General features: G+C 39.7%; 1 protein-coding gene and 2 non-coding genes across 4 annotated transcripts; 2 read left to right on the top strand and 1 right to left on the bottom strand.

The window, feature by feature from the left end:
* The first annotated feature begins 82 nt into the window (after nucleotides 1–82).
* On the top strand, nucleotides 83–6,348 carry LOC146506401 (cyclin-G2-like). Of its 2 annotated transcripts, none has more exons than XM_085180162.1 (8): nucleotides 83–598; nucleotides 1,138–1,260; nucleotides 1,385–1,522; nucleotides 1,631–1,881; nucleotides 2,012–2,090; nucleotides 2,169–2,267; nucleotides 3,574–3,776; nucleotides 5,502–6,348. In XM_085180162.1, exons 2-8 carry the CDS (start codon nucleotides 1,138–1,140, stop codon nucleotides 5,611–5,613), a joined length of 1,005 nt encoding a protein of 334 aa, XP_085036288.1. In that variant the 5' UTR covers nucleotides 83–598; the 3' UTR covers nucleotides 5,614–6,348. The 2 variants fall into 2 exon arrangements, with proteins under 2 accessions (XP_085036288.1, XP_085036289.1); XM_085180163.1 differs by lacking the exon at nucleotides 83–598 and adding an exon at nucleotides 635–831.
* Nucleotides 6,349–7,008: 660 nt separating this feature from the next.
* trnac-gca (transfer RNA cysteine (anticodon GCA)) lies at nucleotides 7,009–7,080 on the top strand. The gene has a single exon. It is a non-coding gene; the product is annotated as a tRNA-Cys (tRNA).
* Nucleotides 7,081–10,291: 3,211 nt separating this feature from the next.
* On the bottom strand, nucleotides 10,292–10,363 carry trnac-gca (transfer RNA cysteine (anticodon GCA)). Its single transcript has one exon. It is a non-coding gene; the product is annotated as a tRNA-Cys (tRNA).
* Nucleotides 10,364–11,020: the final 657 nt, after the last annotated feature.

Raw genomic sequence — 11,020 nt, 5'->3', positions numbered from 1 at the left:
GACGTGTCATGCGCAAAAGCATCGGCTCTAATCGGAAGAGCCAACTCCCATCATATTTGCCAAATAAAGATAAAATATGAGGCTACAGATGGTAATATATTAAGAGCCATTGGGAGCCAAAAGAGCCAGCTCTTCTTTGGGAGCCGTGCCACAAGAGCCATCACTAATCCGTAGCTAATTTGGCCGACGTAGTTGAGCGGTCTTTGAGTGTAACCGTTAAAATATAATGACAGACTTGTATGTGAAAGTCAGAACCGGTGAACTACAAGTTTATCGGTTAAGTGACCGTAAACACGAGGCAAAACATAAGTACTGCCGACGACTGTTACCGCCAACAGGCACCTTTTTGTGCCACTTTGTGACGCAAACAGGCAAGACGTTGCGTTTGTAGAGATGCATGATGGTTAAAGTAGTTTTCCCCAGCTGCTTGTTTATTACGGGCGGCGGGGAGGGGGTCGTCGCTCTTCGACGGTGATCGAGGTCTTATTTTGTTATTTCCCGTCAATCATCGCAATCAAAATGGAAACATGGAGGAGTGCAATCTGAATTGAAGTCACGGAGCTGTTACTATCCTGCACGCCTTCCGCTCCTGGGCAAGGTAAAACGACTGCTTGATTAGCGCTAGCTAAGTTAGCTTACACTGGAGTACTTTGTGTGGGTGACGCCCCCCGAATGTTTTGGGGGTTTTTTTGGCAATTATTGATATTTTTGTTTTTCAAAACACAATTTCTAAAACCCAAAAGAAGGAAATAGCCTAGCTCTATTAACTCAGCCCCGTCTGTAATATGAAATCATCTCCCTGTTTGGATTAGCCCGGTGACCTAGTTTCAGGTCAGTGGTCATTTAGCTCAAATATCTACATCTACTTCGATTTGGTGGTGGTTTAGTAGTTGTGCTTCGGCATATTTTATGCATTCACTTAATAAATCACTTATAATATTGTAACGATCGTCAGATTATATACCAGATTATTTATTTATTTATTTATTTATTTATTTATTTTTTCGTAGGGATACCGGACATCCTGTAGGTGTGGTTTAGGAGGCAACTGTTACAGTCAACATAGGGTTACTCTTGACAGTCTCTTGGATTTTAATGGAAAATAATAAACAAATATTACACTATGTTGTTTTCCAGATGAGGGATCTTCAGGACGTTGACAGTTTGCTCTTGAAAGAGTTGAAGTCATGCTGTGCGACAGAGTACAACTTTCTTCCCAGGGAGACTGGCCTGAAGTTGATGGAGTCTGCCTCCACAGAGGTAACCCACTGACCTACTTTTGTTTTTGTGGAGTTTTTTTAGCTGTGTTTGCAGGCATATGTGTTTGCTAAAATGACTGCTATTTTCAGTGATGCCTTTCTAATATATAGTGGTACATTTGTAGAATCACAGCGGAGTATCTGCAAAATGCAGAGACACCAGAGTGGAAGAACTGTGGAGCCTGACCAGCTTCTTTGGCTACTGCACCCAAACTTTTGTTCAAGCTGTCAATTTACTTGATAGATTTCTCACCATTATGAAAGTAAGAATTCCAAGTTAAACGCCATGACTGTAACTGTGCATGTTTAATGTCCTTTAGTCTCCTTTGACTTTGATTCATTGGATTTTGGCTCATTTCTGTTGATGATAGGTGCAGCCTAAGCATTTGCCCTGTATTGGAGTTTGCTGTCTTCACATTGCTGCCAAAATGGTTGAGGAGGAAAGCAATGTCTCACCCACTCATGAGCTTATTCGCATCAGCCAAAGCAAGTTCACCGTGTCAGACCTGTGTCGTATGGAGAAGATCATCTCAGAGAAGCTCAGTGTGGAGCCCAAAGCAGTGACAGCCTTAACCTTTCTACACCTCTACTACTCAGCCTTCACATCCCTGTCTGCTGGAAGGTAAATTTTTTTTGTATTTACTTTTTCTTGTTGCTAATGCTGCTCCAGACTGATTGGAGCTGGTCAAATAGTTACTGCTGACTTAGGCTTGTACTAGCAGATCACATTAGGATTCCCTCTATATTTTAAGGGAGGAGATCCCAAGCATTGGGAGACTGGAAGCCCAGCTAAAAGCCTGCTTATGCCGGCTTGTTTTCTCTAAAGCAAAAGTAAGCAAGGTGACACTTTTACAGCATAGCAGCATTAGTTTGGAGTATCAGGACTAATTAATCTGTTCCTCTTCACAGCCATCCGTGCTGGCGCTGGCCCTCATTGCTCAGGAGTTTGAAGCCCTCCAGTCAGTCATGTTGTTGAAGACTGTCCAGCAGTTCCAAAGACATGTAAAGGTATGAAGAGAATAGGGTGCGGCAGCTAAATCCTCTCTCAAACAGTCAGTATTATTCCATCATAATATATTAGTAACAAGGGTATTATCATATTAGTTTTTAGTTTTTATAGTGTACTTTTCACAAGAAAAAATTTGTTTGATGATATTTTAGCTCATCGAGCTGAAGGTTTAACGTACTTATGAGTCAGGAGTCCGTCATCCATCCATGCATCTGTTCACAATTCACAAGAATTGCGACTCCTGCTACAATATTGGTCATTATTTAATCAGGCTTGCACATAATTATCACCTAATGCGTCTTCACCCAACTTTTGCCCAAGGTCAAGGTCACATTTGTAATTCTTTTCTTTCTTTCTTTTTCTTTCAATGGGCAGTAACTCGGGAATTGTGATAGAGCCAGATGAGCTTCCACATCCCTAATGTTGTGGTTTTTAATGTTTTGGCAGTTTCACTGTAGTCTTATCACAGCTGTGAAATGAGGATTTGAAGCTATTTTCTTCCAACCCGTTTGGCACCAACTTTTCTGTCTCCAGCCAAAAACATGTTGTCTTTGTTTCACCTATCCCTGTGTTTGGAGGAGCTGTCTCACCCCACTCAGCATGAAAGTCCAAACAGAAACGGTGCGACGAGACATGACTGCAAAACAAGTCTAATTTTGATTAAAACTGAAAAATTTACAAGCAGCAGACAAAGTTTCTCCCTTAATCTTTGGTATTTTGGCATATATACTATACACATCTGCTGTTATGCTACCTGGCTAAATAACTACCATTATCTAGCAGGCCTCTTGGCAGTGTAATCTTGTCAATGTGTCATTTTTAGCATCAGAAAAGAGCTAAAGAGAGTTGGTTGTGGGTTACTGGTTATTGTTGTTTATTAATATTTACGATTTCTATAAATAAAAAATGAGTAAGAGTGCACAGGTAATACAGTGCCCCCTCTCAATGTTTCGCAGCAGACATGGTGACCACTAATATGCTTTTAAAACCCTTAAAAATCCAGTCTAACCTAAAAGTCTAACCTATAAACAAAAGTCAAGAGTAAATGTTACGCCCCCAGATGAAGCACCTGTATCTGGTGTGTAAACGTAGCCTGTTATATTTTTAAAGATAATTGTGTTCAGAAAACTTGTTTGCAGTTTGGCCGGTGTAATCCCACGGAGACTGTAAAATGTGTAAAATTACTTATTGTTGCCTGGCCAAATGCATGTAGAGTGCATGGGAAAACTGTTAAAAAATATATATTTTAAGGCCATTCCTGTTTGTAACCTCTCAGATGTTTCCTGTTTTTCTTCTTCTCTTCAGATCAGTGACAGTGAGCTACTCCACTGGAAGGAACATGTGGCCAAGTGCATGGTGGAGTACCGCTCGAGCGAATGCAACAAACCAGACAACAAAAAGCTTGTTTGGATCGTGTCAAGGAGGACGGCTCAGAATCTCCAAACTAGTCACTTCAGTGTGCCCGGTCTGCCAACTATTCCCGAGAAAAGCTGGGATGAAAGCGAGAGGTTAATAGTTAATCTTTTCTACTTTCTTTGTGTTATAATGATTTCTCGGGTGTGCTGGGCTTCTTGGGAAACTAAATGGGATAATTATGGTAAAATCAGGTCAGAATATTTTCCACAGCTCATGTGTAGCACACAGCAAATGCATTCACATTAATGGAATGCAGTGGTTTTGAAGAGGTAGCTACAGGAAACAGCACAGTCGATAGCAATGAACGCTTAGGAGTTTTAGCCGATCTCTTCTCATATCAGTGCAATCTAACATCGCATGGACTTTATACTAGGATACAGTTTATGTTAGACTGCTATGTTTATCCTTTGATCCTCTGTCCTGCATATTGACTCTCTCTTGCGTACATAATTTGACACACAATTCTCACAATAAAACATGCCCTAAAAAAGAGATGTGTGCTCTATGGATGCAACTGTATTAAAAAGTGATGATAAGATGGATCAGCAGGTGAAAAAATAGATTCGCCTTTTATTTTTCCACCTAGCCTCCATACATGCTTATTGTATTTACTTTGTAGGAGGATCTGTAAAGCTGCATTCAGATAACACAAATTTGTCCTTCACATATCAGTACTAACATGCATACTTTGTATGTGTGTGTGTTTTTCAAGATCCAGCAGGTTAGAGCCTGCAAAACCGCTGTGTACAAATGGCTTAAGAAAAGTCAAAACGTCATTTTTCAAGTTCTAATTTTACAGCAGAATTGTAAAAATGATTGGTTAAATATGTGCTGAAGACAAAATTATTCTCAATGAACTTTCAGTTAGGTTATGGTTAGCATTAATAGAACTCTGGACTCATTATTCCCTTAGTTGATATCACTACTAAACCAAAACCAGAAACATTAAAGAGTGAGGCGTGGCTCTCGGAGAGCAAAGATGGTGGTAGAAATGTAGAAACTTCCGGAGGAAAATAAAAACAAAGACTAACTTTACTGTGTGAGTTAGGACTCTGTATTTTGAACCTGAATTCTAAGGGTTTTGGCAACCGCTATGTCAATTATGTTTTATCTTTTATTCATTTTTTTAATGTTTTTTGTGCACACTAGCAGGGAAGCTACATCTACAAACTGTAGACAGAAACACACACCAAAAAATCTTATTATTAGTAGAAGGTCACCTACAAATATGATAAAACATCAGTCCCAGAAAGTTGATTCTGTTCATCTGGACGTAATTTTTTTCTGACGCCGTGTCCAGGTGAACAGATTCAACTTTCTGGGATTGCTTTATCTGACTGGCTGAGTATGCATCAAAACGTAGAACATCACTCACTAAAATTGAACAGTGAAGACTCCACTTCACTGAGTCACATTACCCGAAGTGAGGCAGAGCGATTGGCTAAAGCTGCTTGTGATGGGACACTGTCCTACTATGCGAAGCAGCCACACCCTTAATTCCACCATCAGCTTCACGCAGCCACGAGAGGCACTGCAGTTTTTCTGCTGCAGAGGTTGCTGCTTGTTTAAAACCTTATTTTAGGTCAAATCAGGAAAGCTTCTAGATGTTTTTCTATCAGATATAACAGATTCTGTTTAAGATTTTATCCAGCAGTAACCAATGAAATCAAAGTCAATTTGGAAAATGCTATAAAAATAACAGTGCTGGTGCTGTTTCGAGTGGGACTTTGCTTAAATCCCATTCAAAATGACTGTAAGTAGGGTTGTAACGATTAAACAAAGGAAGCATTGAGTATTAATGCTGTCTTGTCTCATAGCGAGGACTCCTGTGAGGACATGAGCTGCGAAGAGGACAGCCCATGCGGCTCGTTAGGAAGCGACGGTGAAGGAGCCTTCTTCCCTTCCACTTTTCTCAACTGCAGAGAATAACGACTCCCAGTTGTGCAGTAACACCAGATGTGTATTTGTCCCCTGAACTGTAACAGATTTCAGGGCAGACCTGTGTGTTTCACTTGTGTATCGTGTATCGTATGTATGCCAAGTGACGGGTTTGGATTATTAAGTGCCTGTGTTAATTCATTTTACTGTTATTCTGATGTAAAACAAACTAAAAAAAACAAAAACATATCATAATAGTGCAAAATCGAAATTTGCAATATCTCGGCAGCTCAATGGCAATACATGTGAATGTCTTCTGTTTGTGTCTAAACTCGACACATTCCAGGAAAACTAGTGAGGCACAAGTAACAACTTTTGGATGTCAGTAATTAGACACCTTCACTGTTGAGTACCAGCTAACACACTAGCACATCCACATCCTTTTATTGTTTCTTAATATATATTATATGCCACACATACTCACAGTATTCTGCAGATGTCAGTGTGCTAACTAACAAATGTTATTCTAATGTGAAATATATGACGTTGTGGTGGGAAAATACCAGCCTGTAAATGCATGGATGATTTTTAATATGTGACAGTGAATGTTTTCATGTTTACCAAGATAAGCTTACTGAAAAAAACATTTTAAAAAAATGTACATAACATGTAAAAAAAAAAAAAAAGAAAAAAACATGGTGCTTAATGTGTATTGTATTAAGATATAATGTGAAATATGTTGGAAGGTCAGTAATAATCCCTCCAATTAAAAAAAATACTTTTTAAGTGTTGTTGTTCTGTTTTTATTTTCTTACTTTTTGAGGTTTTGTCAAGTCTTATCATTTTAACCTCTAAGATTAATTCAGTTAGATTTGTTTTTGCCTCAAAATGTATTATGAAGACCCTACAACCCTTATAATGGCCAAAAAAAAAAAAATCCCCCAAACCAACATTCAAATGATCACCTTTGAGCAGCACTTTCCGACAGTGGGGGAAAAGAACTCTCTTTTAACAGGAAGAGAGCTGCTGTCTTGGGCTAGTAGGTGAGGGGAAAGAGAAGAGACAAAATAGAAGAACAAAGCTATAGGAGAGAGTAGACATGCAACTGGCATGGAGAAGTGGCAGATAACTGAAGGACTGAAAAAAGGGTTTTAATGTAATTTTTAAAATTAATTTTAAGAATATTGAAAGAAAGCAGTTCTACATATTTGTTTAATGTGGATGTGAAGATTCTACACCAGGAGCAGGCTCAGTATTGTCCAAATTGAGACGTAACTGCTGGTTTGTTTATTTGCGTGTTTAAAAGTGGAATCACGGCCCCTGAGGGGAGTTTTCTGTATTTTTAGCTTTTTTTTCCCCCCAATATTTTTACTTGTGTTTACTGTGTTTTGGGTCACAGAATCACGTGATGCCTTCAGATTCCATAGTTTAGGATAAACTATGTAAGGGGGTATAGCTCAGTGGTAGAGCATTTGACTGCAGATCAAGAGGTCTCCGGTTCAAATCTGGATGCCCCCTTCTTCTAACAAAATAGATGTTGCTATAGAAAATAATCTGTGATGAATGAGAAATTTGACTTGCTGATATTACAAATAGATATATCTATTATAAATAATAATGCACTACAAAACTTACCCTCACCACCCCAAAAAGTTAATTCTGTTCATCTGGCATGACTGAAACTAGCCCACAGAATGATCAAGAAACTGACCTCACAGCTAGTTTCAGTCATTGTGCAAAGGTACTGTTTATAAGGTTGGGGACACCTGCAGTTAGCTGAGACTGACAAAGTCACTTTGATGAGTGACGAAACATTTCTCCCACTGAAAACGAAGAACAGAATCAACATTTGGGATTTACTTACCTGGATCATTGAGAATGCATCAAGACAGTTCAACACCTCCAAATTTAGAATTATGTTCTTTAAAGCTTGAATTTGACTTGATTTGATACATGGAGTTTTGTCCTTCTTACCACTGACGTTAAAAGTAATTTAAGATTAATTTTAGAAGTATGTACCTTGAGGAGCTTCAAATAGTATGAAACCCATGCTATCCCTCTACTGCATAACGTTGCCCGGAGGCAACAAACCACATTTTTATGCCTTACACTGGCCCTTCAAAAAACCTTTTTTTTTTTCAAATAATGCTACCAGGCACATGTCTTTCCAATAAAATGATGAGTTGAAGGTGGTGTGACTTTCATTTGGGGGGGGGGGGGGGGGACCCCTTTCTGCAAGCTGCACTACATGCAAGATAAAGATCACTATTTTACATGTTTATAGTGAAATAAATGTATATTAAAAAATACTTGTATGTGCATGAATATGTTAAGAAGCATATTTGATTGTTTGTTCTACTTTTTAAAATGTATTTATACTGTGAAAATGTTAATTTTCATTCGTTGCCTCAAGGCAACACTGTGCAGTTAGCCCAATTTTTTTCAGGCAATATAAACCATTTGCATATGTGTGTAGAGATGTGTTTGTGTGCATTTATATGATCATAGTCAATGTTTCTTTACTTTATCTACTCATAACTACAGGACATGGATGTAATACCTTTTATGGAAGGAAACCAAGGGAATGTGCACTTTCTGTCCTCAGAAAGTGAGGACAGTGAGCTTTCAGGGAGTGATAGTAAAGTAAAGTAGTGGATCCCTGAATGAGGTTTGAGGGACACTTAGGAGCTCAGGGGTCAGTTGGTAAAGTAACTGTGTCTGTGTGTGTGTTAGTGGCCACATGGCAAGCAGGTCTGGCCCGGATCTGGTATCAAGTCGGCACTGCTGGCTGACTTCTGGCATGATAAGGTGTATGTCATCCACATATGGGCCAGACTTGGCATGGATGGCACTGGCTATGTGATGGCATGCCATATCTGGCTTGGTTGTGGTTTGGTTTATGAGGCCCAAGCCTACAGAAAACAGGTCTGTCCCAGATCTGGCATCAAGCTGGCACTTCTGACTGACTGGTGTTTTGGCAGAGTGTATATCAACCAGATGTGTGCCAGGTCTGGCAATGATGCCACTGTTTATGCGATGGCGTGCCATATCTCAGGTGGTAGAGCAGGTTACAAACTGATTGAAGGTTAGTGGTTTCATCCCTGGCTCCTCCAGTCTGCATGTCAAGAGTGTAAATGTGTATGAATGTAGTTAGGAAGCACTGAGTTAAGCAAAAGTCGGTGAATGTGACATGTTGTATAGAGCACTTTAAGTAATCTGGGAGAGTAGAAAAGCGCAATATAGAAATCAGTCCATTCACTGTCTGAGCAGAGTTTCAGCATATTACTTTTGCACTGTTTTGCATGTTCTGGCACGTTGTTATTGCATGGCTTGATTAAGGTACACATTAGGCTGACATCTGGGGCCAGAGCTGAAACTGTTCTGGGCCAGCACAGGGCCAGCAGTGTGTCTACAACTGGCTCGTGGCTGCACACCACCTACAGATGGCCCACATACCGCAATAAATGATGGCCCTTTGGTGGCCCAGATCAGGTTTGCCAGAAGTAATCCACACATGGGCTAGCACAGGACCACCAGTGTGTCTGAAACTGGCCTTGTGCTGGCCCATGTGTGGGCCACCTCTGGCAAACCAGGTCTGGGCCACCAAAGGGCCGTCATTCTTTGCGGTATGTGGGCCATGTGTAAGCACATTGTGTGGGCCTGATCCAGGCCATACCAATTTTGCTGTGTGGGTGTGTGTGGTCGTGTATTACTTATTGTTGTGGGGACACAAATTTGTTTACACACTCACATTGTGAGGTCTCGCCTACTTTATGAGTACAAATTGCAAGGTAAATCACTCAATTTTAGGGTGAAGGCTTGAGTCAGGGTTAGGGTAAGGTTCAGGCAGGGACTTGTGATTGGTAGGATCAGGATAAGTCTCCAGGAAATGAATGTAAGTTAATGTAATGTCCCCAAAAGTGATGGAAACACAACATGTGTGTGTGTGTGTGTGTGTGTGTGTGTGTGTGTGTGTGTGGCGCGCGTGCATGGGGTTAGGGTCAAATGTTGGATGTATTTTGGTGTTTTATTGTTCTGTGAAATGTTTACATTGTTTATTTGTTGTTTATTTATTTGTTCATCCTTGTTGTACTAATACAACTTATTATAGAATAACTTGGCGTTGTACTATCCTTATTGCACAGTGTTGCCTTGAAGCAACAAACCAATATCTGTTTGGGGAGGGTCAGGGTGTCAAATTTTATGATTGATATATTATTAGGCACCCTAAAGTTCCCCCAAAATAGGGAGAAATATTTTTTTCCCCAAAAAATTAAAAAGTCATGCAGTAGTACTTATCTATAGACCCAGACTGTTATTAGTCAAATAAATCACTTGGATTTTACTTTCTTTTCACTTGAGCTTCAGTGTCAGGATTCCAGTGGTAAAGCTCAGTGGTAGTGTTCAACTGTAGATCGCTTGAGAATCAGTGTTAATGATGCAGAGCTTCCTGTTGTAGGGGGTGTAGCTCAGTGGTAGAGCATTTGACTCTAGGTCAAGAGGTCTCCAGTTCAAATCTGGGTGCCACCTTTTTTTAAAATATCACTTTTTAAGTATTAGGTTTGTACTACAGGAACTCTTTAGCTTAAACTATATATCTATATCTATCTATGTATTTATCTATATAGTTCCTGTAGTACAAACCTGATACTGTCGAGTTGGATTGTTTGTTAAACAGTGATACATGGTGCATATACATGGCCAATAAACGCAATTCTGATATTAAAAAAGGGGGCATCCAGACTTGAACCGGAGACCTCTTGATCTGCAGTCAAATGCTCTACCACTGAGCTATACCCCCGAAATCCCTGTTAATCGCTGCTATTGTAGAGAGTCATTGAGAGGCACACACTATAGGTCACTGCAGATCAAGAGTTCTCCTTTAGAAGACTGCCTAGATGACAAAATCACACTCTGCAGATCCATTAATCTAATAGCACTTAGGTCTCTCTATAAAAGAGCAAAAGTAAATCCTTCCTGCCTGTCAACCTGTAAAAACATCTCTGAAAGGCAGATAAAATTCTTAATGTCAGCTGTTGTCCAACAATGTGCCAGTGTGCTAACACTGGCTAAAGAAGGAGGACATGCAGAGGCTTTATTGTGACAATAAGGATATGATGATATGTGAGCAGGTGATCTGCTCCTCTCACACTTTTTAGCATTTATTTTTTGTTCTAAATTCTGACCTGTGCTTGCTTTTGTTTTGCGTACATTTCAGCATCAAAAAGACAGTAAAAGTATTAAAGAGGGTGCAGAGGAAATTCAAACAGTTTAAAAACCAGTATATAAAACCCATTTCATTAACTTTATTTGTATGACTGCAGATTGTTTTCACCCTAATAAATTACTCAGCTTTTACCTGCTTTTCATTTGAGCTTCAGTGTTAAGATTAAATATCAGAATGCATTAGAAAACAAGCCCAGAGCACCACAACTGAAAGATGAGACCTCAAGTTCCA

This window comes from Neolamprologus multifasciatus, chromosome 12, assembly GCF_963576455.1.
Source record: "Neolamprologus multifasciatus chromosome 12, fNeoMul1.2, whole genome shotgun sequence".
In the NCBI taxonomy this organism is placed as follows: domain Eukaryota; kingdom Metazoa; phylum Chordata; class Actinopteri; order Cichliformes; family Cichlidae; genus Neolamprologus; species Neolamprologus multifasciatus.
The sequence above is the reverse complement of the archived record's forward strand: the minus strand, read 5'-3'. Positions and strand labels throughout refer to the sequence as shown.